The sequence below is a fragment of the Crassostrea angulata genome, unplaced genomic scaffold, assembly GCF_025612915.1.
Source record: "Crassostrea angulata isolate pt1a10 unplaced genomic scaffold, ASM2561291v2 HiC_scaffold_47, whole genome shotgun sequence".
Taxonomy (NCBI): domain Eukaryota; kingdom Metazoa; phylum Mollusca; class Bivalvia; order Ostreida; family Ostreidae; genus Magallana; species Magallana angulata.
In genome coordinates this window covers 454180-479828 of record NW_026441602.1, presented here as the reverse complement: position 1 = coordinate 479828, position 25649 = coordinate 454180, and the positions used below count along the sequence as shown (strand labels likewise).

The following is a 25649-nucleotide window of genomic DNA, read 5'->3' as shown; positions in this document are numbered from 1 at the left end:
GACAGTAAATGGCAGTGTAGTGTCACTGACAGTAAATGGCAGTGTAGTGTCACTGACAGTAAATGGCAGTGTAGTGTCACTGACAGTAAATGACCGCGTAGTGTCACTGACAGTAAATGGCAGTGTAGTGTCACCGACAGTAAATGGCAGTGTAGTGTCACTGACAGTAAATGGCCGCGTAGTGTCACTGACAGTAAATGACCGCGTAGTGTCACTGACAGTAAATGGCCGCGTAGTACCATTGACAGTAAATGGCAGTGTAGTGTCATTGTGACAGTGAATGGCAGTGTAGTGTCATTGTGACAGTAAATGGCAGTGTAGTGTCACTTACTTTCATCAATGGTGATGTCCTTCTCCAGCTTCAGTTTTCCTCTGGCCACCCTGAGCATGCCTTCTTCTACAGTGTCTTTACTGATCAGACGAACCACTGACACCTCCCTGTAACACAACAGTGTCATAATAATGACATCTCCCAGTAACAAAACAGTATCAAATTAATGACATCTCCCTGTAATACAACAGTGTCATATCCCAAGCACCTCCCTGTAACAAAATGGTATCAAATTAATGACACCTCCCTGAAACAAAACCAAACCTTTTATTGATTTATCAAATTAATTACACCTTCCTGAAACACAACCAAACCTTTCATTGATTTATCAAATTAATGACACCATCCTGAAACACAACCAAACCTTTTATTGATTTATCAAATTAATGACACCTTCCTGAAACACAACCAAACCTTTCATTGATTTATCAAATTAATGACACCTTCCTGAAACACAACCAAACCTTTCATTGATTTATTAAATTAATGACACCTCCCTGAAACAAAACCAAACCTTTCATTGATCTATCAAATTAATGACACCTCCCTGAAACAAAACCAAACCTTTTATTGATTTATCAAATTAATGACACCTCCTTGAAACACAACCAAACCTTTCACTGAACTATCAAATTAATGAAACCTACCTATAACACAATATCTTTTACTGATCTATCAAACTAATGACATCTTCCTGTTAAGCACAATCCCTCTCACTGATCAATCTAATTAATGACATTTCCCAATATCATATCTCACACTGCACTGAAATAAACATAACTAACACTTCCAACAAATATAATATGATCTCAAGAAATCATCATTCTCCCTATATCCCGTTTAACAAGGTCTAAAAAAAAAATCACCAACACATCAATAAACAAAGTATATCAAAGATCAGAATAAAATACTGACACCTCCCTATAAACTGAGTTTTCCTTATTGATAAGTACCTAATAGTCTGACCATTCCTGAGCCACCTTGATCTACTGACCTAGTTAACTCACCTGGTCTGTCCGATGCAGTGTCACCTGTCCTCCGCCTGTTTTAACTTACCTGGTCTGTCCGACGCGGTGTCACCTGTCCTCCGCCTGTTTCAACTTACCTGGTCTGTCCGACGCGGTGTCACCTGTCCTCCGCCTGTTTTAATTTACCTGGTCTGTCCGACGCGGTGTCACCTGTCCTCCGCCTATTTTAACTTACCTGGTCTGTCAGACACGGTGTCACCTGTCCTCCACCTGTTTTAACTTACCTGGTCTGTCCGACCCGGTGTCACCTGTCCTCCACCTGTTTTAACTTACCTGGTCTGTCCGACGCGGTGTCACTTGTCCTCCACCTGTTTTAACTTACCTGGTCTGTCCGACGCGGTGACACCTGTCCTCCGCCTGTTTGTCATTATACGGATTGAAGTCGATGTCGTGAATGATGACAACGTTTGCGGCCGTGAGGTTAATCCCCAGTCCCCCGGCCCGGGTGGACAGGATGAAGATAAATATACTCTCGTCCTTTGTATACCTGTCAATCAGCTCTTGTCTGTCACAAAAAGAATACATCAAGTTACATGCAATAAGAGAACAAAAGGCCCACAGGCTTTAAGGGTCACCTGAGTACCATACACAGGGAATTTTATGTATGCATATATTTACATTTTCCCGTGTCTTTGCCTGTGATAACATTACGCATCGATTTTGTACTATATAACTCATAAAGCCAAATTGAGGTGCCAGCAGGGGTTTGCTTATTTATATTTAAATATTTAATCGTAAGATGGTTTAAAATTATATAAATATAAGTAATAAGGAATCATTCTTTGAATATTATGAGGTGATTATTTCGGTCGGGGCATGATCAAATCTATCATAAAGCCCTTTGGGCTTTATTGGATTTGATCACGCCTGACCAAAATTATCACCTCATTATACTCAAGAATGATTCCTTATTCCTTATTTAATGAGGTTTCATCATTTAATGTCGACTAAACATCCAGAGACATCCAGAAACACAACTAGACATGCGCTTTATGTAATAACGTTTTAAACATTCACACTACACTGGTACACTACCTGAACACAGGTGTGACAATCTCCAGGGTACACTAAATATACACAGGCGATTCACTCTGCACGATACACTATCTCACCAGGTGTTATACATACTTTAAAAAGGTACATCAACCATTTACAGGTGTCATACAAACTAAACAATTGTACACTCATGGAATACAGGTGTTACAAGTACACAACACAGGTAAACTTTTAATAGAAAGGTCCTACACATACATACACATCACAGGTACACACCTTCTAACATATGCTTCACATACATACACTTTACTGGTACACAGCCTTCACACATGTGCTACACATGTACATACAACACAGGTACACAGCCTTCACATGTGATACACATGCACACAAAACACAGGTACACAGCCTTCACACGTGCTACACATACCTATCTGGGACAGGCGTTGAACCATCTAATCGTAGGTACGAGTATTTCTTCATTTTGAGAAAATCTTCAATGATGTCCATCATCATAGTAAACTGACTGAATAACAGCACTCGGTCTCCCTACAGATAAACATGACTGACTGAATAACAACACTCGGTCTCCCTACAGATAAACAAGACTGACTGAATAACAGCACTCCGTCTCCCTACAGATAAACATGACTGACTAAACAACAGCACTTGGTCTCCCTACGGATAAACATGACTGAATAAATAACAACACTCGGTCTCCCTACAGATAAACATGACTGACTGAATAACAGCACTCGGTCTCCCTACAGATAAACATGACTGACTGAATAACAACACTCGGTCCCCCTAGAGATAAACATGACTGACTAAATAACAACACTCTGTCTCCCTACAGATAAACATGACTGACTGAATAACAGCACTCGGTCTCCCTACAGATAAACATGACTGACTGAATAACAACACTCGGTCCCCCTAGAGATAAACATGACTGACTGAATAACAACACTCAGTCCCCCTAGAGATAAACATGACTGACTGAATAACAGCACTCGGTCTCCCTACAGATAAACATGACTGACTGAATAACAACACTCGGTCCCCCTAGAGATAAACATGACTGACTGATAACAACACTTGGTCTCCCTATAGATAAACATGAGTGACTAAATAACAACACTCGGTCTCCCTACAGATAAACATGACTGACTGAATAACAGCACTCAGTCTCCCTACAGATAAACAAGACTGACTAAATAACAACACTCGGTCTCCCTACAGATAAACATGACTGACTGAATAACAACACACGGTCTCCCTACAGATAAACATGACTGACTAAATAACAGCACTCTGTCTCCCTACAGATAAACATGACTGACTGAATAACAGCACTCAGTCTCCCTACAGTTAAACATGACTGACTAAATAACAACACTCGGTCTCCCTACAGATAAACATGACTGACTAAATAACAACACTCGGTCTCCCTACAGATCAACATGACTGACTAAATAACAACACTCAGTCTCCCTACAGATAAACATGACTGACTAAATAACAACACTCGGTCTCCCTACAGATAAACATGACTGACTAAATAACAGCACTTGGTCTCCCTACAGATAAACATGACTGACTGAATTACAACACTCGGTCCCACTAGAGTCTCCCTACAGATAAACATGACTGACTAAATAATAACACTCAGTCTCCCTACAGATAAACATGACTGACTAAATAACAACACTCGGTCTCCCTACAGATAAACATGACTGACTGAATAACACCAGTCGGTCTCCCTACGGATAAACATGACTGACCAAATAACAACAATCGGTCTCCCTACAGATAAACATGACTGACTAAATAACAACACTTGGTCTCCCTACAGATAAACATGACTGACTGAATAACAGCACTCGGTCTCCCTACGGATAAACATGACTGACTGAATAACAGCACTCGTCCCCCTACAGATAAACATGACTTACTGAATAACAGCACTCAGTCTCCCTACAGATAAACATGACTAAATAACAACACTCGGTCCCTCTAGAGTCTCCCTACAGATAAACATGACTGACTAAATAACAACACTTGGTCTTCCTACAGATAAACATGACTGACTGAATAACAACACTCGGTCTCCCTACAGATAAACATGACTGACTGAATAACAGCACTCGGTCCCCCTACAGATAAACATGACTGACTGAATAACAGCACTTGGTCTCCCTACAGATAAACATGACTAATTGAATAACAACACTTGGTCTCCCTACAGATAAACATGACTAATTGAATAACAACACTCGGTCTCTCTACGGATAAACATGACTGACTGAATAACAACACTCGTCCCCCTACAGATAAACATGACTTACTGAATAACAGCACTCAGTCTCCCTACAGATAAACATGACTAAATAACAACACTCGGTCCCCCTAGAGTCTCCCTACAGATAAACATGACTGACTAAATAACAACACTCAGTCTCCCTACAGATAAACATGACTGACTGAATAACAACACTCGGTCTCCCTACAGATAAACATGACTGACTGAATAACAGCACTCGGTCTTCCTACAGATAAACAAGACTGACTGAATAACAGCACTTGGTCTCCCTACAGATAAACATGACTAATTGAATAACAACACTTGGTCTCCCTACAGATAAACATGACTAATTGAATAACAACACTCGGTCTCCCTACAGATAAACATGACTGACTAAATAACAACACTCGGTTTCCCTACAGATAAACATGACTGACTAAATAACAACACTCAGTCTCCCTACAGATAAACATGACTGACTAAATAACAACACTCAGTCTCCCTACAGATAAACATGACTGACTAAATAACAACACTCGGTCTCCCTACAGATAAACATGACTGACTGAATAACAGCACTCGGTCTCCCTACAGATAAACATGACTGACTAAATAACAACACTCAGTCTCCCTACAGATAAACATGACTGACTAAATAACAACACTCGGTCTCCCTACAGATAAACATGACTGACTGAATAACAACACTCGGTCTCCCTACAGATAAACATGACTGACTAAATAACAACACTCGGTCTCCCTACAGATAAACATGACTGACTAAAAAACAACACTCGGTCTCCCTACAGATAAACATGACTGACTGAATAACAACACTCGGTCTCCCTTCAGATAAACATGACTGACTGAATAACAACACTCGGTCTCCCTACAGATAAACATGCCACATAAGAGAGAATGGAATGGTCACTTACATAACCTGTAGATAAACTTAGTTGGATATCATAACTAACATCTCATTTTAATAGCAAATCATCAAAAGACTATCTCACAATTAGCGCCCTCTCAAAATAAGACATAACAATTTTTGAAGTGTGAAAAAAAAATTATCGACTGGCCAGATATCAATTGAACTTTGCTATATAAGACACCTAGCGTCTTAATTGCCTTGTGTGCATATTATGTAAAATTTGTGCTTAAACATGATACACAGTCAGTTTTCCCATGAGAAATTTGCTTGTTTACACATTACCTGAGATTTGTTTGTTTACAAGTTACCTGAGCTTTTGTTTTTTCACACATTACCTGAGATTTGTTTGTTTCCAACAGTTTTTCGAGTTCCTTGAACTTCCCAGATTCCATGATGACACTTGCATCTAGTTTGAAACTCCCTAAATATTTCTGAAAGGAGGAGGTATTATTTGATATAAATTGTGAAAATTATATTTCTTAATTTTAATTTTAGATGTACAGTAAAAGAAATTAACTCGTGCTTAAATTGCAAGGAACAAAAACAGTTTGCATCATTTCTATGAAGTATTACTACAAACTTTGCAATAATCCAATTTCTACACAATGTCTTGTGGATATGCTAGAACTACAAAGAAATCTTTAATGATATAAGACCAGATGGAAGAAGAGAATTAAGGGTAATTATGTGGGAAGAGTAAGACTATACAGAAAATGTTTTAAAATTGATAAAGATTATTTGCATTGGCAAAACAGATTTCCCTCGACTCAACCTGTAGAGAGCCTGACAGAGGATTACGGACAGGGAGGACTACGGACAGGGGGGACTACTGATAGGGAGGACTACAGACAGGGAGGACTACAGACAGGGAGGACTACAGATGTGGAGGACTACAGATGTGGAGGACTACTGACAGGGAGGACTACAGATAGGGAGGACTACAGACAGGGAGGACTACAGACAGGGAGGACTACAGACAGGGAGGACTACAGACAGGGAGGACTACAGATATGCTGGACTACAGACAGTGAGGACTACAGATATGGAGGACTACAGACAGGGAGGACTACAGATAGGGAGGACTACAGACAAGGAGGACTACAAATAGGGAGGACTACAGATTGGAGGACTACAGATAGGGAGGACTACAGATAGGGAGGACTACTGACAGGGAGGACTACAGATAGGGAGGACTACAGACAGGGAGGACTACAGATATGCTGGACTACAGACAGGGAGGACTACAGATATGGAGGACTACAGATAGGGAGGACTACTACAGATATGGAGGACTACAAATATGGAGGACTACAGACAGGGAGGACTACAGATATGGAGGACTACGGACAGGGTGGACTACGGACAGGGATGAATACGGACAGTGAGGACTACACATATGGAGGACTACAGATAGGGAGGATTATAGATAGGGAGGACTACAGACAGGGAGGATTATAGATAGGGAGGACTACAGATAGGGAGGACTACAGATATGGAAGACTACAGACAGGGAGGCCTACAGATAGGGAGGACTATGGACAGGAAAAACTATGGACAGGACTAAGGACAGGGAGGACTACAGATAGGGAGGACTACAGACAGGGAGGACTACAGACAGTCAGGACTAAGGACAGGCAGGACTACAGATAGGGAGGACTACAGATAGGGAGGACTACAGATAGGAAAAATTACGGACAGGACTAAGGACAGGATGGACTAAAGACAGGAAAAATCATGGACAGGGAGGACTACAGATAGGGAGGACTACAGACAGGACAATGGACAGGGAGGACTACAGACAGGAAGGACAACAGACAGGGAGGACTACAACAGGAAGGACAAGACAGGGAGGACTACAGAGAGGGAGGACTTTGGACAGGGAGGACTACAGACAGCAAAGACTATGGACAGGAAGGATTACGGACAGGAAAGACTCTGGACAAAAAGGACTAGACAGGGAGGACTACAGACAGATGGGACTAAGGATAGGAAAGACTACGGACAGGGAGGACTCTGGACAGAAAGGACTTAGGTCAGGAATGACTCTGGACAGGCAGGACTCTGGACAGGCAGGACTCTGGACAGAAAGGACTATGGACGGGAAGGACTTAGGTCAGGAAGGACTCTGGACAGGCAGGACTCTGGACAGAAAGGACTATGGACAGAAAGGACTATGGAAGGGAAGGATTATGGACAGGATTGACATACCGGGTACTGGTCACACAGCTTCATGATGTCGTAGTCATTGAGTACTGACATGTCTTCATGGATAAGCTCCTTTAGGGCGCCTCTGTCTCTGTGTGACGGCTCCTACAGAACAAGACAAAAGTTATCATAACAATGGTGTGACATATCCTACAGTACAAAACAATAGTGTGTGTCACAAAGTGTGTGCAAAGTATTCCTTGTCATTTCATCCATAAGTATGTGACCCCCTTATCATACTCGAAGAACCAGTATGAACTAAAAAACAAAATTTTGTTGTTTGAAATTAGTTTCCATTTATAACCAAAACTCATCCTATCGTAGACAGCCCATACAATTAGCATCACAGTATGAAATAGTATTAAGCTAATTTACCTTAGTCAGCTGTTTTGCCATCTTCATCAGAATATCGTCGGTGTACTGATTCCGCAGTAGGAGCGGGTGATTGGACGCTTTCCTGAGCTGCATCAACATGGACGCCCCCTCGTTGGTCTCCTTGCCCCGGTCCTCCTTCATGACCTCTTTGAACCGATGAATCAGGCGCTGATAGAGCTCCCTCTGTGGGGGGATCAGCTCACAATGGAGGACTCTGTCCTTCTTCTGGGGGAGCTGTTGTTGGACCTGAGTCAACAGGAAGTCACAGTTCAGGGGAGTGTTCATTAAGGCAATGAATTATAATTCAATATTTTTTTAATGAAAATAAAAAACATTCATTAGATGGCATGATTTGATCAGATATAAAATGTGTACAATAAAGCAGAGTTACAGCTAAATCACTTATTATTAATCCATGCTCACAGCAAAATCAGTTTCAATCCTCTTAGTTTTAAAGTTTTACAATATAAATTATCAGATAACACCAATTATAGATTTAACAATTCAAAATGATCCCTAGTAATCTGCTATAACCAAGTTTTACTGTCCTTGTACAAAACTGAACTAAAATGATGGTAAGATTGACAAACTTAACCTCCGATTTCAGCCTACGTAAGACGAATGGACGCATGATTCTCTTGGCTTGCTGGATTCTCTCCCTTTCATATTTACTCTTTGCTTTGTCATCCACTCCTCTCTGAAACAAAAAAAAAAAGTTTTTACACAGATTTATTTTTCAGTTCCTTACACTGTACATGTTTAGACTTGAACTACAGGTCTCATTTGAACTATGACTTGTACTCTCATCAATAAATAACAGTTATAGTACCAACAAAACAGATGTGTCCAGTATCATTCATAGCAAATGAAAAATCTTCTAAGCCACATAGAGATCATATTGATCAACAACCCATTATTTTGATAAACTGAGTAATTCTCATAGTGAAAGATGTATATCCTACTGCAGTAACCCTGTGCATTGAATAGCCCTAGATATCAATGTTTATATTCTCCTTACATTGATCATAGAGAACATTTGTTTGAGCTGGTCCGTTTTCCCACTGAAGATTTCTGGCATCACAAAACAGAGCAGTGACATCAGCTCCAGGAGGTTGTTCTGTAGGGGTGTTCCGGTCAGTAGCAGACGGCGCTCAGCCTGAAAACGGAACAGAAGGTTACAGACACAGAAACACTAAAAGGCAGAACAGAGAAATACTGTACTTATACAGATAAACTGCTCAGTAGCAGACGGCGCTCAGCCTGAAAACGGAACAGGGGGATATTGACACAGAACACAGAGAGACTGAGCTGAAAACAATACTAAAACAGTAAACATACATGAACAGAATTACACAGAGAGACTGAGCTGAAAACAATACTAAAACAGTAAACATACATAAACAGAATTACAAGTACTGTACTGAGAATGTACACAAATACTATGATTAAATTAGAACATAGAGTTATTGACAATGAATACAGAGTTAATAGGCATGTCTATTGTCTCACATACATCAGTAACAGACAAGTATGTATTACAGCACACTTACGGCTATTTTCATCAAGTTCTGGTAACGTAGAGATGACATGTTCTTTAACATGTGACCCTCATCAAAGATGGCGTAGTGGAACTCGACCTTTTTAAACAAGGCACGGTCTTCTACACTTCCTGTGGCCATGTTGTATCTACAATAAAGAACCACCACACAGAAGTTAATTAATCATCATTAACACTAATGAGTGCAGTTTGTTGTAGCTACAATACAGATACACCCCTTGAATTGTCCTTACACCACCGATAGATGCGATTCATCTACATGAGTTAAGCATAACATAAAATTGCATTGGATGAAAACTTCTGGATGAAAATTTCAGTCATAATTTTATAAATTTTTTGTATAAATTCACTTTCATTTATTGATAAGTGATTGGAAATCTAAATCTTCTGAATACATTATGATTAAAAATTTATGCTGGATAAAATCAATATATATACTGTTACAGGAAATGATGTTTTGAATAATCAGCCAATAGCAAAAAGAGACCAATGTTATTTTGTATAATTTGCAGGTGGTAACCAGGCTTGGGGTAATGCTAAATGTAATGGTAATGCATTGCAATGCATTACATGTTTTCAAAGTAATGCTAGTAATGTGTAATGCCACAAAATTAGCATTACAAGTAATGGTAATGTAATTCATTACTTTCCAAAATCTAGGGTAATGCTGGCATTACATGGCATTACTTTGCATTACTATGCTTATTTATGCATGTTCACTTTAAAAAATGTGATAAATAAATGAATAGCTGAAATTGTATTGATTAAAATTATTTTAAAGGAGAAAGCAATAATTCTTGAGATAAAAATGTTCTTCAGATAAAAATGTTTTGGTTGTATTATAAAAAAAGATTTTTAAAAAGTTCATTTTATTACTTGATATAACAACACAATTCCATAACATTTTTAAGAGTGTTGTTATTAAGAGTCTGAAATCATTTAAACAATTTACTCCAATTAGTTTTCACTTCAATTAAGAAGTTGTCAACAACACACAATGCCCCCAGGATAAATCTAAGTATCAAAACAATCTATTGTTATAAGAAGCACTGAAGACCCCAATCCCCTTCCCTTGGCTATGTTCCAGTAGAAAAAAGGACAGACATGCACCTTTAAACAAAATGAATGCACTGTCCATCCATGATGAAAATCAAAATCACTTTCAATATTATAACCTATTTGAAAATTCTCTCTCTTTCTCTCTCTCTCTCTCTCTCTCTCTCTCTCTCTCGTATATTAAGTACATTAGTTTACACTGATAGAAAATACAAGATTCATGTAATTTTTCTATCACTGGTCTTAATATATATCCTAATATAAAGATTGCAAAAAAGATGTTCAGTCCCAGCTTCCACTGCTCCTGTAGAAGGTTTATGAATTTAGTATACATGTTCAAACCTAACAGGATGCAGTTAAGAGATGAACCCTTTGAAACTTTGGTGATCATAAAGTGCAACAGCAATCTTTTGTCTTAAAGTGTCCTCAGTATAAAGAAATCCGATTAAAATATATTAAGAAATATAACTGGGAAAACCCTCTGTTTATAAATTAATTAAGTTTCCAAAATTATAAAGATTTGTGTAATCTGGAAAAATACCCCCATTTACCTAAAATAACCGCAACATTATTCCATAATTTGTTTTCTGTTATGCATGTACTTCTGTGTCTCTATTTCATACCTGACATTGAACCATGTCAAATGTCTATAAATATCAATTTACTTTATGTGATATGTTATTCATAATGCCATAAGATGATTATATATTGAGAAAATACAAAATGAATCTTATATAACTACAAGTCATTGAATTTGAACCTGATACTGAACATGAACCTGTAAATATGTTAAAGAGTGTTTTTTATTTGAAACATTTTTCAAAAACTCTTTTATTTAGCTTCACTTTTTTAAACCAAAGTAATGGTAATGGTAATGCATTACTTTACTCATGTAATGGTAATGGTAATGCATTACTTCAAGAAAATCAAGTAATGGTAATGGTAATTCAATGCCCAAATTCATGAAGTAATGGTAATGTAATGCATTACTTTACAATGTAATTCGCCCCAAGCCTGGTGGTAACTAATTAAAAAACAGCTTACGTCGTAAGGACTACATTGTACTCAGACTTTGAGTCGTACAGCAGTGACATCCGACTCTGACGCCGATCCTCCACTGACCCATAATACACCAGCAAGTTAACCTCTGGGCACCACGTCTCAAATTCCCGCATCCAGTTCTCTGCAGAGAAATCATTATATAATGTGACTACATAGAAATGATGTGTCCTAAAATATCAAAAAATTAATAACCACTGGTACAGAATGCAATTTAAAAAACACTTCTTAAAATCTTTGATTTAATATCTTCTATTGCCTTGTAAAAGAACTTATTAAATGACCTTATTTTGAGTTCATGTATTTAGATATTTTAAAAATATTTTGGGCTCCTAAATTACCAACCTTTCTTTCCGCTGCTGTATGAAAAAGGGGAGATAATTGGGAAATAAAGTGCCTAAATACCAAACCCTATGCGATCGGATAATAAAATCCCGGACACATTATGTAGATATAAAATGAAGATGATTATTGCGGGGGAGAGCTTTGATAACGGCGCATATTACGAGACAAGCTCAAATATGCGCTATTATTAAATGACCTTATTTTGAGTTCATGTGCACCAATACGGTAGTGAATTACCTATCGTTGACGACGGAACAATCACAACGTGTGGCCCTCTCTCTCCCTCCTCCAGAAGATGAGCGATGAAGGCGATGGTCTGAATGGTTTTACCAAGTCCCTGATTAATCAACAGAATAGAGTGAATAATTTTACACAGTCCAATTAAGCAAAGTATTAAAACCTTACACCAAATAAATAGTTTAATAAAACTAATGAGAGAGAGCGAAGACAGAGTTTGAGAGAATTACTGACGGTACCATTTCATCGGCCAGGATTCCATTCAGCTGCTGAGAGTGCATGATGCGGAGCCAGTTCAACCCAACCATCTGAAAGGGCTTCAGCTGACAGCTGTGGGAGAAGAAGCAGTTTACAGTACATGTATCTACATATTGTATGGGGGGCACCTGCTTATTAAATTGACAGCTGTGGGAGAAGAAGCAGTTTACAGTACATGTATCTACATATTGTATGGGGGCACCTGCTTATTAAATTGACAGCCTAGGGAGAAGAAGCAGTTTACAGTACATGTATCTACATATTGTATGGGGGGCACCTGCTTATTAAATTGACAGCTGGGATCCTGTTCACAATACACATATCTAGTACTACTGTAAATTCCAAATTAAACGCGAGGAATTAACTTCAGCAGAAATTCGCGAAAGGCAACCATCGCCAATTCTAAAATCTAGCTTTTATAATTTAGACAGTTATAAACTATAGGAAATTATAACAAAAACTGGTGATCACGATTTTATATTCTCGCGATTTTATATAAAAACGTCGGAATCGCGTAAATAAGTACTTGCGTAAAATAAGGAATTTACAGTATTTACACACCTGCTTAGCAAGACTTTGTATTCAGAATTATCCAACTTTGGCAAGATGCAGTAGAAACACTTATATAAATTCAATCATATCTAAGAAAATAAGGGTGGGTAAACTATACCTATTACACACAATAATGTCAATTTTTCAATTTATGCATGTAATTTTTCTTCTTTGATATAAATACACAAGGAACCAAACCGCCCATACTTAGGAGACAGGTACTGGGGCTGTTTAGTGATCTGTATGGCTTCATCGTCGCTGTCTTCTACTTCTGTCCTCTTGGTCAGACACGAGACAACCGTCTCCATTTTCTTGGAGATTCCCTCACACTTCTGCATGAGTTTGAGGATGACCTGCCTCACTCGCAGAATTTCCTTACATCCACTGATGATGTCATACGACAGGCCCTTATTGTTAGAGAATTGAGAAATCTGAAAAAATCATATTATAGATTATTGAGGAAAAAATACAAAAAACACTTAGATGGTGATTGTTTGTTCCAAAACTAAGACAGGAATAACTTACAAGATAGTTCCACGACTTGGATGGGGACAACTTACAAGTTAGTTCCACGACTTAGATAGCAATAATTTACAAGTCAGTTCCATGACTTAGATGATAATAACTTACGAGTTTGTTCCAGGTATTGAATGGCCTCAGAGAGATGATGATTTCCGCCCGCTTTTTAGAACACCCAGGTGTGGCGGATAATTCGTCAGCCGTAGCCTCGTCAAAAAACGACAGGATCTTCTCTCTCTCAGTCTGAGCACTCTCTGTGTCCATCTAGACAAACAAACAGTTAAAGTTTAATTTAGGCAGAAGTTATTACCAAGTCTTCTTTATCTGTTAATTTTTACTATATCTTTACATGTAAATTGTTACCATGGAATTTTTTTTTATGTAAATTGTTACCAGGTTTTCTTTACATGTAAATTGTTGCAATGATTTTTTTTAACATTTACATTGTCATCAAGGATTTTTTTCTACAAGTAAACTGTTACCTTATTTTCTTTACAGGTGAATTGTAACCATGGATTTTTTTTTTGCTACCATGCTTTCTTTATATATTAACTAATAATAACATTGTCTTCTTCACACATACATTGATGTCCTGGTTTCTATATATGTAAAATTTCACAATGTTTCTCTCTTTACATGTTTATATAATACATACATGTATCATTTTATTGGACGGTGAATTTATATAATACATACATGTATCATTTTAATGGATGGTGAGTTTACATGTTTAAATAATACAAACATGTATCATTTTATTGGACGGTGAGTTTATATAATACATACATGTATCATTTTATTGGACGGTGAGTTACCTCTAAGCTGTCATCACTGTCTGCCTCCTCGTCTTCGCTTCTAAAATCATCCTCTTCATCTTCCAAAGCAGCTGCAAACAGATAATAAGATGCTCACTAAAATAAATACCCCTCTTGTGTTTAGATGATTTAAAATACATAACATATCTGTCAACAAGTGATACATTACCTCCAACACATGCATGTAAATAAATCCATGATATCTCCATGACAACAAAATCCATGTGATCTCCATGACAACAAAACTCTTTTCTGATGTTCAAAACCTCATCAGGCCCCGGGGCCATCACTTTTGATGTCAATCTCACTTTTCCACTATCTATTCCTTTTGTAAAAGTGAGGATGATATCAAAAGTGAGCTGGTCTAACTTTTATTCCCCCGGCCAGATTTCTATATTCAACCAACAATGCAGCGATGTCTGACAATATTGTCCCCCTCCCCACTTCAGTGTGAAACATACTCAGTATATAGTACAAACCCTGTCTCTCCTTTCCGTTGTCCATCAGGTTACTGAGTTCCAGTAGAGCGTCGTCAGTCTGCCAGTTGTTGTTCTCTAATGCCTTGTGAAGTTCCTGTTGGCAGAAAAAACACAACTTATTCAACTTATCCAGCATACATAGTGAATGAAAAATTATCAGCTTTACAAAAACGTCCCTTTTTATCATTACTTTTTTTTTCCTGCAGCTAAAATACTACGGGTAATGCATGAATTGCAAGACATCATTTTATATATATACATACAATAACATCAAAATTAGAAGCCCAGAAAAAGTAACAACAAAAGGCCACAGGCTTAATGCCCCTTTAGTGGAGTCACACTGACTAGTAATCTATCAAACTGTTAAACTTTATAAACGACCCGAAACTAAACCAGTCTTATGATGATTCAGATATCTGGAATTTTAATTACACATAGGTTCACTGCAGGAAGAAGCAGATAATGATTTCATTATTACTACTTAATTTAGTGGACATAACGAGCCACTAACTTACATCACAAACAGCATATAACAATTCATACAGGTACATGTATATATACTGAACAAATACTGAGAAGTCAACATCTTGTGGACACAGATATCTTACCCTCCTTTTTCTCCTGGGGAATGCCTCCTGAAGGAACAGAATCCTTTTGTCTTTCTGTGCCTCCGATATCTGGGTTGTTTCAAGGTCAACAGACTCGATAGGTCGAGCTCGCTTAGCGGGACGATGGATGGGAGACCCTCCCCCATCTTCAGAGTCACTGCTCGCCATTCGAATTATTCTCTTCTTGGCTTTTTTAGTTTTCAGGGACTTTGCTAAATGTAAACAAGATAAGATCACATAATAGTAAGAAAATTAAATTACTTTAAATTCCTTATTTTACTGAAGAACTTCATTCCGCAATTCCATTGTTTTGTATCATATTGCAAGAATATATAATCCCTAGCACTAATTTTTTTTATAACGTTATAATTTCCTATAGTTAACAGTCTAATTCACAGGAAAATAAAAGCAAGAATTCAAAATCTTAGAGGGTTGCTTCTCACCGATATTAATTCCTCACGTTTAATTACAAATCTACAGTATACATCTGATTACGAGCCGTTACTTACAGCTGCGAGAACAGTAGCTTACACATAACGTATAAGGTACCATACATCCAGTTTTTTTCGTATGTCACAAAATTCATGAAAAATGGGAAAAATATGTAACTTTTTTATTTGTGTCAGTTATTTTTTGCGATTTAAAAAGTTTCTTACAGCAAGCACCTAAAAATTCTGTGTATTGAATATTTTGCTGTGTAGAAGTGATTGTGAAAAAAAGCAACAATTAGATCATCACAAAATTACTGGATATATGGAATATTAATCAGAAATGATTACATTTATTGAGGTATTATGTACAACAGAGATTACTTTTGTTGGGATACATGTATTACATACAGCTGTCAATCACATGATCAACCGCCTCCTCCACGTTCCAGCCTCGCGCCTCTAGTGCCCCCTGTAACACCTCCATCGAGCGGTCAGGGAACATGGCCTTCAGATGATTGACAGCCTCGGTCTGCTCCGGGGTCAGGTCATCCCCAAAGCCCTGCCGCACCTCCTGTTTGGATTTTCTCCTGTAAGATAAACTAATGATCAGCACTGAAGACTGTGACCTATGTAACAAAAAGCTGAACACATCTCTAATAAATTCTAGCAACTCTATAGAGACTTCTTCTCACAGATAACATACTTTTCATTCAGGGTAACTAAAATTGTCTAACTAAAAATTTGAAATTCTTTCTGCATTTTAAAATGCTGAGTAAGAATCACACAACAAAATTATTCATTGATATAAGCTCTTCACTTCTTTGGCACATTTTATCATACCGCTGTTTTGCGGACGTAGATGCTGTCCCGTTTGTTATTCTCTGCTCCTTTGATAACCATGGAGATGAGGTCGGTTCTGTGTCATCGTCACGGATACAATTCTTATTTGACCCTTTGACCTTTCCACGAAACACTGGTGATTCTGGACTACTTGGAGCATGGTCTGAAATAGAATTTTGTTAACTGTATAATCTGATTCTCATTCTATATACAAAGTATCTGTTTTCCAAATAACTTTAATGTCAATATCTGACCCTCATCATTTTGTTGGAATGGGTCTTGGCTCCCGAGATCCTGACTAGCATTGTATGGAATGGTTGTTTCACTGTTCTGACTTTCCCCCTCTTTATTGTAGTAAATTATTGTGACTGACGAGGAGGCAGTGCTTGTTTGACTGTCATTTTGTCTGTTTGTTGCCTCGGTATCCTGTCCATTAAGGCTTCCATTGGTCTCGGAACTAAATAAGCTTTCACTACCTGAGGCAAGTTTGGGGCCCTGCTTTTTTACAAAGCGGTAATTCATCAGAGAGTTTAAGCTTGGACTTTTAGCTGCCATATGTTTTTCTGGAGGGAAAAAATCGGTAAAAAAAATTTAGTTTACATTAAATTATCTCAAATAAATATCTCAAATTTTGTTAGGATGTTTCTTTTATAAGAAAAAAGATCAGATCTCTGAATGGTTCAAAATCAATTACAACGGAAGGTAAGAAGAATGACAATACACTAAATAAATTGTAAAAACCGCCCTGAAATGATGTCTCATCTTTCATTAAGAATAGGCAGTCTTCACTAATTGGAAGTCTACAGCTGGCTATTTTTGCATTCATTCTGCATTATTAGGAAGTTAATCTTTATGGAAATTAATCAGACTATGGTATCATATAGTTACATCGAAGAAGAGAAATAAATTGGATTGAATAAAAGAGACAATAAGCCGGCCGAAACCGGAGAAAAAAAAAACCGAGTGACGACTATTAACTCTTTGACTTGTCACACATTCTAATCCGCAAGAGATTTCTACTTGTAAGTAACTACACAACTATTTTATCCTCAATAAATAATCATTCAAACCGAGACTCGGCAATCCATAGAAATACCTTGCTTCTTATTTCTTTATCCTCATAGAATATTCTTTTTTACTTAATCAACAAAAAACTTGCGGGAATCACAATCTTACCTTCGTCACAAAAGAGTTCTGGTGAGAAAATGATAATGCATACAATTATTATTCCATTTATTAAAGCGTAGGAATGTAGTCAATGTACAGTAGATATCAGGCATGTAGAATCGTTTTTGAAAGTGGGGGGGGGGGGGGCAGACTCATCCAAAAAATCTTGACAACCCCCCCCCCAAAAAAGACTTTCCAAAAATCTTCAAAATCCTTATCCGGGGGAGGGGGGGGGGGGGGGGCGAGCTGGCGTAGAATATATAATTATAACTTCAATTTCAATCGTAATTTCTTTATTTTCATATTAATTTTTTTAATCCTCCAAAAAAGTGGGGGGCCAACTCCATGATAATTCAATTTTTTATATGTAAATTTTAAAAAAATTAGTTGCTGCGAGAAAAAGTGGGGGGGGGGGGGGGGGCAGCCCCCCCCCCCCCCCCGATGCTACGTGCCTGGATATTAATCATTTTCTCTGATTCGAAGTTCTTAAAATGATGTATTTGATATTATCCATATATCATATGAACAAATTTAAAAATAAAAACTGGTCAGTGTTAACAAAAGTGAAGATAATGGTTGATAAAGTTTTAAGGGGTGGGGAGGTTGGGGGAGGGTTGAGGGGTGATCATGAAATCAATTCAAATGAATATGCAGGGGTGAGGTTTACCTTTAAAGCAATGCGAGGATGAAGACTGTTTGACGAACCAGGCAAGCGGAACATTACGAAATTTAGTCAGTAAGATGCCCAATTAAAAAGTTTACTTTTGTCCTTTTCTCACTTTACATACATGCATAGTTCATTAAAAATTATCATTTTCCAAAACCTTGTTAAAAATCAATTGTGGAATAATATTGTAAAGATTTAGATAGATAAATCCAGAACGTCCAAATGCATATTTGTCACATTATTCTGCATTGTACCAGCCCCCCCCCCCCCCCCCCCCCCCGAAACAATCCAAAGTAAGATCTCTGTCTAACACACTATGAAGGGTAAATTATAGTACGAGGGTCAATCAAAAAGTACGTACACAGTTGGGCTGTCTATCATATATTTTTCATAAAAGTCATAACTAACAGATCAAGTTATGCAACAACACATATTTTATTGATTTACGAAGTTTCATTCCATTTGATGAAAAGGTATTTTTGTTACCCGATTTTAAACTCAACATGTTTTGTCACCATGGCGCACGGTAGCCTTCAAAACATAACGTCAATATGACGCACGCACCTTAGTCTTTTATGCTCTTTAGCATACAATTTAAATCGGCAATATTTCATTTGACATCTAATATATGAACTTCTTTTATTTTGAATTGTTTGAAACAATTGCTAAATCATGTCTACAAAATTTAGTAGTTACTAGACTTGGACCCACGCGGGCACGGGTTGGTGTAATGACTCAAATGTTTTGAATCCAATATCTTTAAACGGGTGTGTTTTTGATACAACTGCACCAAGTGCTCGCCCTCTCCCCTTTCGACAAAGTCTCTGCTGCTTCCTGGAATTTTAAGTTTTCATGAAAATAATACCAAGGTATCTATATTGTCGATTAATAATGGCTGGTTTCCAAGTCCAAAGTTAAAGCTGGTGCGAGGCATTTGACGTCTTCGGAAATGTATAACATTACGTCTGAACATTAAGCGCCCGCTCATTTAATTTTCCTATGATTTATTCAAATTTGATTATTGTACTTACAAGGTGTTTTTTTACAACTGACAATATCTTAGTTCTGCAGTTTTTAATACACACACTTATCAACAGTAAATAGAAATTATTCTGGGCATTAGTAGATTTCAAACAACCTTTTGATACATGATGGAGGTATGTGCTCTGGTATAAACTCCTTGTGGAATACATGCAAAATGTTTTGTATGCATAAAGAATATGTACAAAGATAAAAAAAATCAAAAATATGCATTAATGGGTTTTCATCAAATCTTTTTAATTGTAATGTTGGTGTACGACAAGGAGAAACTTAAACCCCATTTTTTTCCCCTGTATATTTATGACATAGAAGATTATTTGTTAGACAAAAATGTCTACAATTACTGAGGGCACTGTAAAAGAACTTTTCCATTTTAAAGAATGTTTATCCTGTTTTATGCAAACGACAATGTTAGTTTAGCTGAGTCTGAATTATTTACAGTTTGCTTTAAACGAATTTTATAAATTTTATAAATATTGTGACAAGTGGACACTCAAAGTAAATATATTAGTAAAACAAAAATTGTTGTATTTTCTAAGGACCGTCAACCCTTATTGTTTTATCTGTTGAAATAGATAAAGGAATTAAATCATCTTGGTGTAATTTTCTCAAGAACATGTCATTTTGATAAGTTAAAAAAAAATTCCGCTGTCTGCTGTGTGCGCAAGCACAGAAATCCAAGTACGGATTACGGATTATAAGGAAAATAAGAACATCTAATTTTACTATTAATTGTCAATTAGATTTAATTGATAAAGTTGTTGTACTCGTTTTATTGTATGCATGTGAAGTCTGGGTTATGAAAATATTGACTTTATATATTGAACATGTCCATTTAGAATATTTGTTATGAAGAAACTGGACGATATCCTTTGTATATAACAATTTTTACTAGAATGGTTTCATTCTGAGCCAATTTGGTTACTATTCTTTTTAAAGAATTTGCATGCTAATGAGGCAAATCAGCCCAAAACTAGCGCACGTTTTTGTGTGTATTAAATACTCACCTTTTTTTCAACAGGTGGCACTGTAACTCCCAGGTCGTCCATTCCAATTTTTGTTCAGACCGGGAGCTTGTCACTTTTTTTTACTTTGATTTTAAAATATGAAAACAGAACCTCTGATGCTCTTTTATGGTTCTTTTGGGGGGAAAAATTATAATTATGTATTTGGTATGATCCATAATTCCCTATAAATAAAAATGTACAACCTAAGTTATGACATTTAAAACTAAAAAGTTTACTTATATTAAACATTGAATGCTTAATTTTGATATCGTCGATCCTAAAACACACCAGGCCGTGCAGACAAATTGAATACCCCACGTAAGTGTTTTAATTAGTAACTCATAAAATGTTTCACTAAGAGTTCTTTATAATTAGGATACTATTTTGGTGGTTTTTTAATCAAAATTTAAACAACAAAATATACTTTTGTTACATAGTGTGTCGACGACTAGTCTTACTTTACCTTTTCATAAGTTAGTGTTCGCCTTAATTCGGGGTTTGTTTGGTGGGTTTGGCAACCAAGTATTAAATCTACACATTATTCCAAGAACTGATAGAAAAGAGATCCGCCAACTGAATTGATTAAGGATCTGTTTGGAACACAGATTCACCAATTGAACTGATTAAGCCTGAATTTTATCTGTAGTTATTTGGGTCAGGAGATTCTCCGCGGTTTACATAAACTGGATAAAGCATCGCAGTACTTTATTAGTTTATAAATTCATAATATTTATAATCAATCATTAAATCTAACGTTGTGCACCGGTTTACAGACATTTCTTTAACCTTCACCATGGCGGGACAGAATAACTTGTCTGCAGTGCTGTACAAGAAAGGCGATCTAAGGCTGGTAAGTAAACAACGCCTCCATTTCCTCTCCAACAGACAGAGGGTGTACTCTCAACAGTCGCTGTCGTACAGATATAAAGCAAGGCAATGCTATCTTATTCAATCATTAATTTGGCCGTATCAATATGTATATATAACCAACATGAGTTGACGTTTTACACGATACGAGATATACGTTAAACGAAATCGCGGACCAAAATCCAGAAATCCAAGGCATACACACATGTATCTAAGCGTAGGATAGATGCCAAAATTTTATTTAAATACTTTTGATTGATATAGTATAATTATGTCCTTGGACTTATGTTATTCTAACCATGCTAATACACGTATAAGGTTTTTTTTTATAACTGTTTAAAAAATAATGGAATTATGACCAAGATACTCTGAGGTTTGGAATGGTTGAATAATTATGTTATTCTAATAATTAAAATCATATGTAACTATTAAGATGCATTTTGAATTTAAAATCATCAACATTGTATGCTTCATTTAAGGTGGATTCTCCAATCAAGGAACCAGGACCGGGAGGTAACTCTGTCACATAGTCACAAAAATTAAAAGTAAACAAGTCAGTCAGCTGATCTGGTGTATAAAGATGAAAAACAAAAGTTCTCGCAAAGTTCTGTTTTATACTTACAATAAGATATTTGTCAATCTAAGAATGTGTGAACTTTAACCCGCAGAGGTTCAGATTGCCGTCCAGCAAGTGGGAATCTGTGGCTCTGACGTCAAATACTGGAAAGAGGGCGCCATTGGTCACTTCGTGGTCACCAAGCCGCTACTGCTGGGTCACGAGATCAGCGGGGTCATCAGTCGAGTGGGGGAGGGGGTCACACACCTCAAAATAGGTAAGACATAGAAAGATTATCATTAAAGCGGGGGAGGGGGTCATACACCTCAAAATAGGTAAGAAATAGAAAGATTGGGGATAAGTGTTTCACACCTCAAGTACTAGTAACGTAGAGTATAGAAAGATTATCATTCAAGTGAGGAAAGGTGTTTTACACCTCAGAACAGGCAGGGCTTCGCAAGAACATATATCTGAAGATGTGGGAAGGTTTCAAGGATTAAAATAGATGCGCTTTTTTTTAAAACGAGGACTAATGAGGCTACAGTAAGTACCGTATAGGTATTTTCTACCTCAGAATTTACACCAATATATCTTGGGAGAGACCGGAGTGTTTTGAGCGTATGTTTATATTTTGCTTGAAAAAAAAACACCTTTTGGTGTATGACAACACTGCATTGAATTGGTAGATTGATTGTAGCATCAATCAACGATCGCATTCTTTTTCGTGATGGCATGTACACAACCTTATTTTATCGTTTCTTCCCTCCCAACCCTGACAGGTGACCGTGTGGCCGTGGACCCACACATCACGTGCAGGGTGTGTGAGTTCTGTAAGGCGGGCCGCTACAACATGTGTCCCAAGGTCTACTTCCTGGCCACGCCCCCTGACGACGGTGCCCTGGCCAGATACTTCGTGCACGCTGCTGATTTTACTTTCAAGTAAGTTAGCAACTCATTCCAAATTGGAACTTGTAAACGAGACGTCAGATAGCGCATTGTAACCTGTTCTCATGCTGAATGCAGCATGCAGTGAAAGTCATGCGGACAGTTACACTTTCACAGTGCAAATATACATTCAACACTCAAAACAAAACAAGAGGATTCACCTGCTACAATGCTTTAATCATGCATGTAGGCTGCAAAAACACATCTCCGAAATGTGTCAAATGCAATTGGGCTCACATATCTCAGACTACAAAGTGTTTGATACATATATAAAGAATTCCATAGAACACACATAAAATTGGATAGATTGTGAACATTGAGACCATTTCGTTTTGCAGACTACCAGATAATGTGAGTTTCGAAGAGGGCGCATGCGTAGAGCCTCTTTCCGTTGGGTTACACGGATGCCGGCGGGCCGGGATCACACTGGGTCATAAGGTCCTTGTGACGGGCGCCGGTCCTATAGGTCTGTGCGCCATGCTGAGCGCCAAAGCGCTTGGGGCGTCCGCTGTTTGTATGACAGGTCAGGGAATTTTTTATGTATGAATGCACCGATTTTTTTGATAATGCAAGATATCCAAACTGTTATAAAGCTATTTACAATCCCCAACACTCTTCTCAACGATTTTAGACGTAATACATCATATTTTATTTGCTGTTCATATTAACCAAATATTTTGATAGCTGTGTATCACTTGCTTTCAATTGATGTAAAGATGCATTAGTTTGATTCCCCCTTCCGTTTGTTAATGGAAAACAAAACAACAGCCATACTCGACCCCAAATCATGGAGACACGTACATATGACTGTGTGTTCTTTGTCATTTTAAGACATCGACGCCTCACGCTTGGAGTTCGCTAAGAAATGCGGCGCCACCCACACTCTGCTGGTAGGGCGAGATGACAGTGAAGAGGGCGTGGCAACCCGGGTGTTGGATATACTGGGGGCGATGCCAGATAGAACCGTGGAGTGTAGCGGCGCTCAGTTCGCCGTCAACCTGGCGGTCCACGTAAGTGACCCGTACAAAATGAGAAGAGTAAGAATTCCGCCAGATTTTTTAAACGTCATCGATGCATGACTATGAATACTCTATGAACACTTGCTTTGGAAGATAGGGACTATATGCCAAATAGCACTATATAGATTTAGAACATCCATAAAGTGCCGTCCTCCAGTACAAAGTTTTCAGTTTATTAATTATTTCGAACCCAACTGGAATCTTATCCTTTGGGACCAATGGATAGCGAGCAAAAAAAGGGTTCCAAAAGTAAAGTTATTCGAAACATTTAGATTATAATTGTTTTCATAGGCTACCAAGCCGGGAGGACAAGTCGTTATAATTGGACACGGGCCAACTTCAGTATCATTTCCGGTTGTTCAGACGGTTGCCAAGGAGATTGAGATCAAAGGATCCTTCCGCTATGTGAACACGTATGACACAGCTTTGTTAATCATTGACATAATAGATAGAGCTAAATTTACTAATTTGAGGTTAATTTCTCAATCGTGGAGTTATTGCCGCTTAAAATTGCCAATATAAACAATCTCCCATTGTGAGTTTGCTATGAATATAATCTATAAAGTACCGTAGATAGAATAACTATGATGATGATAATGATGGTGATTTCGATGATGATGATGATGATGATGATGATGATGATGATGATTGTAGGTGGCCCACGGTGATTGAGATGCTGTCGTGCGGTAAGATTGACGTGAAGCCTCTGGTTACGCATCGCTACAGATTGGAGCAAACTCTGGAGGCTTTCGAAATGGCCAAGAGTGGACAAGGGGTCAAGGTCATGATAAACTGCGGTCAATAAGTGTATTTTATAAACAGTTTATAAAAGACTTATATATCAGTTGTATGTCAAAAGTCATGATAAACTGTGAACAATAGGTGGATGAGCAGTTCATACAAAACTTGCATAACAAATGTGCCTATATACATATATATCATATGTTATATATTTTTGTATTCGTAGATTATGTACATTGATTGCGTCCTTAAACTTTTCTTGTTACTCCACGATTTTGCATCTTGAATATAAAACTAAATCCAAATGATTATTTCTGTCTTCTTAGGGATTAACAACCCAAAGGCACCGTCGTTTACCCGGTAATACATTTCAGTGGCGTCGAAAGCAAATTGAAAGTAGGGGGCTACCTTATCAGAAATCTTGACAAGCAAAAAAAAAATACAGTGTCGAGTGTCTGTTCATCAACACTACGAGAGAGATGTGTAGTATGCCATAAGTATTATACAGTTACTGAATAGATATAAGAGGTTCATGTTCAAACATGTAGGAGAAAATAGTGACGAAAGTCGACGGCAACATTTCAATCAAAAGGTCTACGAAATCAAAGGTTGCCTGAATCCCACACCTCCGACCAAAGAGGTATAAAAGTGTAAAGCAATCAAGCCGGAACGCATAGTGGCTATTGTAACAGATTTGTCAATGTAAAAATT

At 37.7% G+C, this 25649-nt stretch overlaps 2 protein-coding genes across 3 annotated transcripts; one reads left to right on the top strand and one right to left on the bottom strand.

Moving 5' to 3' along the window:
* Positions 1-308: 308 nt before the first annotated feature.
* On the bottom strand, positions 309-18115 carry LOC128168782 (SWI/SNF-related matrix-associated actin-dependent regulator of chromatin subfamily A containing DEAD/H box 1A-like). Of its 2 annotated transcripts, none has more exons than XM_052834944.1 (21): positions 18105-18115; positions 17183-17491; positions 16929-17091; positions 16497-16675; positions 15658-15869; positions 15050-15143; positions 14571-14641; positions 13867-14019; positions 13444-13667; positions 12666-12756; positions 12427-12526; positions 11830-11968; positions 9722-9857; positions 9190-9327; positions 8767-8868; positions 8172-8417; positions 7800-7901; positions 5927-6022; positions 2786-2904; positions 1682-1864; positions 309-438 (listed from the first exon to the last, which is right to left on the bottom strand). In XM_052834944.1, exons 2-21 carry the CDS (start codon positions 17481-17483, stop codon positions 324-326), a joined length of 2964 nt encoding a protein of 987 aa, XP_052690904.1. In that variant the 5' UTR covers positions 17484-17491; positions 18105-18115; the 3' UTR covers positions 309-323. The 2 variants fall into 2 exon arrangements, with proteins under 2 accessions (XP_052690904.1, XP_052690902.1); XM_052834942.1 differs by lacking the exon at positions 18105-18115 and adding an exon at positions 18025-18104.
* Positions 18116-21446: 3331 nt separating this feature from the next.
* LOC128168777 (sorbitol dehydrogenase-like) lies at positions 21447-25241 on the top strand. Its single transcript, XM_052834937.1, has 8 exons — positions 21447-21660; positions 22157-22190; positions 22346-22510; positions 23013-23172; positions 23517-23701; positions 24010-24188; positions 24489-24610; positions 24852-25241. The coding sequence occupies exons 1-8, from the start codon at positions 21604-21606 to the stop codon at positions 25000-25002; spliced, it is 1053 nt and encodes a 350-aa protein (XP_052690897.1). The 5' UTR covers positions 21447-21603; the 3' UTR covers positions 25003-25241.
* The last annotated feature ends 408 nt before the right edge of the window (positions 25242-25649 follow it).

Bases quoted from the DNA above. Each gene is read 5' to 3' on its own strand.
- LOC128168782 (XM_052834944.1), bottom strand. From the start codon at position 17,483: ATGGCAGCTAAAAGTCCAAGCTTAAACTCTCTGATGAATTACCGCTTT. The intron at 17,092-17,182 runs GTCAGATATTGA...ATTCTATTTCAG, and splicing joins ATTCCAACAAAATGATGAGG to ACCATGCTCCAAGTAGTCCA. The intron at 8,418-8,766 runs GTTAAGTTTGTC...CTGTTGACTCAG, and splicing joins TACGTAGGCTGAAATCGGAG to GTCCAACAACAGCTCCCCCA.
- LOC128168777 (XM_052834937.1), top strand. From the start codon at position 21,604: ATGGCGGGACAGAATAACTTGTCTGCAGTGCTGTACAAGAAAGGCGAT. The intron at 21,661-22,156 runs GTAAGTAAACAA...GCTTCATTTAAG, and splicing joins AGAAAGGCGATCTAAGGCTG to GTGGATTCTCCAATCAAGGA. The intron at 23,173-23,516 runs GTAAGTTAGCAA...TTCGTTTTGCAG, and splicing joins GCTGCTGATTTTACTTTCAA to ACTACCAGATAATGTGAGTT.